This window comes from Typha latifolia, chromosome 13, assembly GCF_019914945.1.
Source record: "Typha latifolia isolate L0001 chromosome 13, TyphaL0001v2, whole genome shotgun sequence".
Classification (NCBI taxonomy): Eukaryota; Viridiplantae; Streptophyta; class Magnoliopsida; order Poales; family Typhaceae; genus Typha; species Typha latifolia.
This window is the reverse complement of record NC_133098.1, coordinates 1-6305: the sequence shown is the minus strand read 5'-3', so window position 1 is coordinate 6305 and position 6305 is coordinate 1. Positions and strand designations below refer to the sequence as shown.

General features: G+C 37.5%; 1 protein-coding gene across 1 annotated transcript; it reads right to left on the bottom strand.

The window, feature by feature from the left end:
- Nucleotides 1-1023: 1023 nt before the first annotated feature.
- On the bottom strand, nt 1024-3889 carry LOC140799802 (chitinase-like protein 1). Its single transcript, XM_073154270.1, has 3 exons — nt 3048-3889; nt 1839-1992; nt 1024-1744 (listed from the first exon to the last, which is right to left on the bottom strand). Exons 1-3 carry the CDS (start codon nt 3403-3405, stop codon nt 1333-1335), a joined length of 924 nt encoding a protein of 307 aa, XP_073010371.1. The 5' UTR covers nt 3406-3889; the 3' UTR covers nt 1024-1332.
- Between the last annotated feature and the right edge of the window lie 2416 nt (nt 3890-6305).

The following is a 6305-nucleotide window of genomic DNA, read 5'->3' as shown; positions in this document are numbered from 1 at the left end:
GATGACGTCTTGTATGGAACAAAACTTACAAGACAAAAAACCTTTAAGTGGATGTAAAGTAGTGTTAAATATGTATTGTCTAATATAGAGATAAAATAATAATTTTAAGTTATTACTAAATTAATTTTTTAAATTTGTACGATAGAAGAAGAGAGAAAATAATAAATTAGTGTATAAAGAAGTTAAATTATTATTTAGTTACTACACCTCATAATAAGATTATTTATATTCCACAGGTGAACCGAAGATGATACATCTTTTTCCTCTTGTTCATCTTTCAAATAGATTCATTCAGGGCTGATACAAATATCCAAGTAGAGAGGATTTCAAGTAATACTATAGGAGAGAAAATCCCGTTAGTTTTCCCTATTGCCTTTGCTCCTCTTTCCTTCTATCTTCTTTCTCCTCATTTCCTTTCTTCTCTCAGACCTCACCCTACTCCTCTCTGCTCGCTCTCCTATTCTTTACTTAGACTTGGCAAAGCACGCCTCAAACCAGAGACCTCTTTTAAGCTCTTAGATTGGAATTGTCTTATGCCGATTTGGCTAGAATAGTACGATTAGACTGTTCCTGATTCAACCCATCTCCCACTTATTCAACGAAAGCGCTCATAAAACTGCTTAAACTATTTCAAACTTACATTATTTATATAAGGCTTAAATGGCTTTAGCCGAATATACCTTTAATATAAATATATATACTTTCCCTGTATTGTTCCAGAAGAAGTATGACAGAAATCTTCCTTCGAGATGCTCTGTACGAAGTTCACCGATAAACTTTATCCTACTTGGTAAAATAGGAAGGAAAACTTACTCCTGGTGACCTTCGATCGACCACATCCAGCGGCAGAACCACAAGAGCTATTCAGATCAATCGTTTTGAGTTACGAGATTCTGGAAGACTTCTATCAATCTGGCCATTCACACTTCCCAAATTTAATTTACCAACTGAGGAAGCACAAAGTTGCAAAACCCAAACCAAGCCAACTGCAATACACCTTGCTATCAAATCGAACAAGCAAAATACAAACGACATAGATCCACATTGCATAACAAATAAAAAGTTACATACTCATAACAAGTTCCTTGGCTACACATTTAGGCATAAACACACGTATGGCACTCATCCACAAAGGAGCAGTACGGATATACATCTACAAAACAGTAGCATTGAGACAAACTATAGTATCACATCACAAACCTACTCAAATTTATGGTAGTAGAGCTTCACAAGAACAAATGCTATAACAGGAAGCTAAACCAATATAGCCATTTATTTGTAGCATCCTCTGTGCTTGCCTGCTTGGGATATAAATGTTCTTCAACTGGTGGCTCATGAAGTGGCAGAGTCGGACTTAGAAGATGGGTTGAAAGGCTCCTGTTCAGCACAATCCAAATTATCCCCAGAGAACTCGCGTCCAATGCCCATCAAGTCAAGGTAATATTGATAATGGGATATGATGTTGTTCATGGAGTCGACAAAACCTTGACCACAAGTGAGATCACCATATAGAATATTCATGGTAGTTCCAAAGCCAGGGAGCCTTTTAGATAAAGTATCATTCTTTGTGGGCTTCCAGTTACCAACAAATACATCATGGGCTGAAGGTTGCTTCTTCTTTATCGGGGTCATCCACCTCCAGATGGCGGCCTGGAAGGCGAGAGTGGCATTCTGCTCCAAGTACTCTGGATGGTGCAGGAGATCAACCTTGAGGGCCTCACCAATTACCCCATAGTTGTAGTTCCTGAAAGCCATTAAGTAATTTCAAAAGCTTAATAAGTCTGAATCGTGTATCAGGTGAGTCTAAGACAACAACCAAGAAATGCTTTTGGGATTACCAGTAAACAGGTAGAGCACCACGGCCATAGTATTCAGCTCCTTCAACACAAGGGTACAGGTCATTTTCATCACAATATGTTTGGCTAGGGCTCATTTCGCGGTTATAGCATAATCCCCATGCCAATGGGCCACCAGTGGCAACTCCATATCCACCTACATAGGACAACAATGTGCATCAAATAACAACCAATTTTAGAAAACTAAACTAAATAAAAGGAAATTCTTGCTAGCAAAGGCCAGGAGTTCGAAAGTAATTAAACAGATCTTCTAGTCCTTCATAGAGATTTTCTTGATAATGTAAATCAACAAGGTAACATTCCAATACAGAAACAGTATGCATCTTATGCGAAGTGGTGGTGGCATGGCCAACAATTTCATCATGACTTCCCATGATGCAATCCAGCATAACGTATCAAGAAGGAAAACATCGCTCGAATTCTTCATTGTAGGTATGATCAAAAGGAGCTTCCTAATACCCAATCCTTGTGGATATGTATTAAACTACTGCAATCTTTTACCTTCTCTTTACTGTTGTTATAGTCCATATCTGTAACAAGACAACATGCAAATTGCAAGAGGCATTTATTTCTAACTTTTTTTTCTTGAAGAAAGTCCATAGACGGATAATTTCATTAGCATCAAACAATCACGACTTGATTCACAAGGAAAATCTTTCCTTTAATTGAGATAGATATCCAGATCAGCCGGTTACTAGAATCAAAGAGAAGAACAAACTTCCCAAATATTTGTTCATGATCAATGAAATAAAAGGCGCAAAGTTTTGTACCAATTTCACTATTTGCGACGATTCAAAGGATATTAAAGTTAGTTGGAGGCGGCACTGGGAATGATTGTTGTCACGGTTTGGTTTATCTTGGACACTTTTCGCCCTCCTCAGTATCGTATAACTTACAATTGGCAGGTGTGACCTGATCCATTTTCCTTGTCCCGATCTTTCAGATCTATACTATTTCAGACTTTTAGAACTAGATGGAATCCAATATGGCAAAGTTAAGGGGTTTGGATGAGAGATTATGGGATTGAGTAAAAATGGATCCTCGGATCAATCCTCGCTTCTGACCGACAAACATTTGGGCGTCATAACCCAGGCATTAGGGACAATGTAGATCCAACCGTTGGTGCGTGTGCTATTGCAGAAGAAATAAAAGAGAGTTGATGGGAGCGGGTTTTAAAGAAGCTTATCTTACAGGACGTCTTGCTGCCGACATGGCCGAGGAAAGCGGCGACCTCCCTCATCTGCATCTGCTTGCCGCCGGTGGTGCCGAAGCCGAGGGGCTCGTAGAGGGAGGCGGCGATGATGAAGGACTGGTAGTCCCAGTACCCAACGGCGTGGGCGACGGGGGCGTTGCGTTTGCTGAAGAGGTTCTCGAACTGGTACACCTGGAAGAAGTCGGTGATGGTGTCGTTGCAGCAGTAGATGCTGTTCTTGCACTCCCATCCTTTGTCGCACACCTTCGGCTTCGACTTCGATTTTGCCTCCACCACCAGAGCCACCGCAAGCACCGCGGCCAGAAGAGCCAGCACCACCGCCGACTTATTCCCCATCACAAGATTGCCCTTGCGGGTTTCACGATTCTTGATCTACAGAGAAGAGGAGGAAGAAGAGGAGGTGGGATGGATGTAAAATAGAAAGAATCCTTTTGCTTTGCCCGTGTTGGAGAGACGGGAGAGATGGACAGAAAAGAAGAAGAAGAAGAGTGGGTGGTGTCGGTGGGGGATATTTCGGTAATTGCACTAGCGAAGGAGCTTGGGGGAAGCTTTAAGCCAAAGGTAAAATCTTATGATCCTACGGCTGACCCTTGTTAGATAACTTGTTGCAGTCTTGATTACAGCGACAGGCTGGAGACAGAAACGTCTCACCAAACTCTTCCCATTCTCCTTAATTATATATTCGTTAACAATAATTGATTATTTGGGTGGTCAATTAGTAATAAATTAGGACCTCGCTCACTAACTTGACACCATGTGGGCGTTCCCTTGCGTCTGGTCCATGGATGGGTTGGCAACCTCTCATTCTCTCATGGTGGGGATATCACAACTTCCGCCCTCCTGCTATAAGCGAGGGTTGGCATATCCCTTTCCCCACCTACTCCTCTGGCTTGTCCAGAAAAGAGATGGCGCTTGCTGATTCGTTTTTATTTCTTCTTTATAATAATAATAATAATTTAAAACTATTATTATTATTATTATTATTATTACTATTTTTATTTTTATTATTATCATCTGCCGGAATGCTCTTATGTAAAATGCAGATGAAAGTAGTGGATATTGACATTCTGCATAAAAACTGTATAAAATTAGACTATGCCCTAATCATCAGCTACAGAAATGATTTCGTCGCGTTCTTTCGGTTTTTTTGTGGTGCATTTAATCGTGGAATAAAAGAAGATATCTCAGTCGTTGAGGCTATCAAGCTCAGTTGGAAATATTTCGAACTGACAACGGAATTCCCAAGAACGAGGTCATTGAGGCTAAGAACCCTTTCCAAGAATGAAGTTGAGAGGCACGAACATGATTATGAATGAAATCGAAGGCCCACTGTTGCAGTCAGACATAACATCGTAGCTGCATTATACTACTAAAACTGCTCAATAATGAATACATATCGATTTATACAATGAATGTTTTTAACTGCCATATACAAAATCCTGTTAGTTACATCTTAGAACTCACGTTTCGAGGAAATAACAGTAACACTTTAACAAATTAACTATTCATTACCTCCCGTTATTATAGATGCAAATATATAAGAAGTTAAGAACAAACCCACTTAAGTTGGCAACCACCCACTGCCTAAATGAATGGTCCAATGCCACACACAATCTTACAAACCGAGGAGAAATGAGATCAATTAATAAGCCCACCTCCGAAATGGACTGAGCTTTCTCACTGGGCCAGACCTAATAGGGTTATAAGGCCCGGCATCAGCTTTACACATAGAGAAATTAAAGCTTTTAGTAAAATGCTCAAATATATATTCGACTGATCATAGACATTCGTAAATTAAACTATCGATTTATTTAATTGTCGAAAAATGAAAGGAGACGTATGGAGTTGGCTCTATTTTCCTCTTTTTTTTTCCTGTTTTGATAAAATTCTATTTCCTATTATTGGATTATACTAAAGAGTGACTTAGTACTTGATATTTTTTTATTTTATTTTATATGTATACCTTTCTGAAATAAATTTATTTGTTTATATGCTTCTTTAAAGATAACATTTATACGTACTGCATCTTAAAATACTTACTTTTATACGAGATACCTTTCAAAATGTGTGCATTTTGCAAAAATAACCTTTAAAATTAGTTAATATATCAAAATATAATCTATTTAATAGTAAATAGATAAATATGAAATAACCCATACTAGAGACCTCCTTACGAATAAGTATTCAAAAATTTATATTTACCTATAGAAGTCTTTGCCATTGTTACAAATAGATATTTGTTGTCATTACTGAAATCGAATAAGTCATGCTGTAGGCCCAGAGACCGGAGTACCGTAGTGCTTTTTAAATAGTCTACCTATCATCTCTTTTATTTTATTAGACTTAGACCTACCCCTCCATCCAGCCCAAGCATCTCTAGTTTATATTTAGTTCTAAAGTTTTAAAGCAATAAAGCTACCAAAATTTATAATCAGATCGATGCAGGTTGAAGTACCTTGTGGACTGTTCGTTTGAATTGACTAGATGAAGGTTGAAGTATGCTAGTCTATCCAGATCAAGAGATGTAATAAGCTCCTCCTTTTGCTCTCGCGGATTTTTTTAGTTTTGACTTTGAGATATTTTTCCTTGGAAATAATGGCTTTGTTATATTTATTAAAATTATATTTTATATTATATACTAATCTAATTATTAATTTTTTTTTTGATATCTCAACTTCATATCAAATCAAATAATATTTATGATAATTTTATAAAAAAATAGAGTATATTTTTCTATCTTCTTTTTTCCACTTTATACTACAACAAATATAATTATTATACTAGCTCGCGAGGCTCGTGAGCTCAACTTGAGCTCTAAATGAGCTAAGTCGAATTTTTGAGCTGAAATAAGCTCGAAATATAATATGTGAGATAATATTATATATATATATATAAATTAAAATAAAAGTATAAATGATAGTTGGTTAAAGTAATTCTTATTAACCAAAATTCAAATCCTCCTTTATACCATTTATTCTCAATTTTTTTTCATAGAGACTCTTAGATGTTTAGTCCCATATCAAAAATTGGGTAATATAAATATGTCTTTCTAAGTATCATTGTCTGGATTAGTTAAATATAATACTAAGATTTTAGATCGAGCCGAGCTCAAGCATCATTGAGCTGGAGTTGGGCTGAGAGCTTCCAGCTCGAATTGAGCTTGAGCCGAGCTAGATTTTTCCACTTCTCGAGCCAAGCTGAGCTGGGCCTCGCTCGCTCAAACTTGGCTTATTTAC

What these genes read in the sequence shown, in the direction of transcription:
- LOC140799802 (XM_073154270.1), bottom strand. Translation starts at nt 3,405, where the DNA reads ATGGGGAATAAGTCGGCGGTGGTGCTGGCTCTTCTGGCCGCGGTGCTT. An exon ending in TGTCGGCAGCAAGACGTCCT is followed by an intron (nt 1,993 to 3,047) that starts GTAAGATAAGCT and finishes TGTCCTATGTAG; the next exon opens with GTGGATATGGAGTTGCCACT. An exon ending in GGTGCTCTACCTGTTTACTG is followed by an intron (nt 1,745 to 1,838) that starts GTAATCCCAAAA and finishes AATGGCTTTCAG; the next exon opens with GAACTACAACTATGGGGTAA.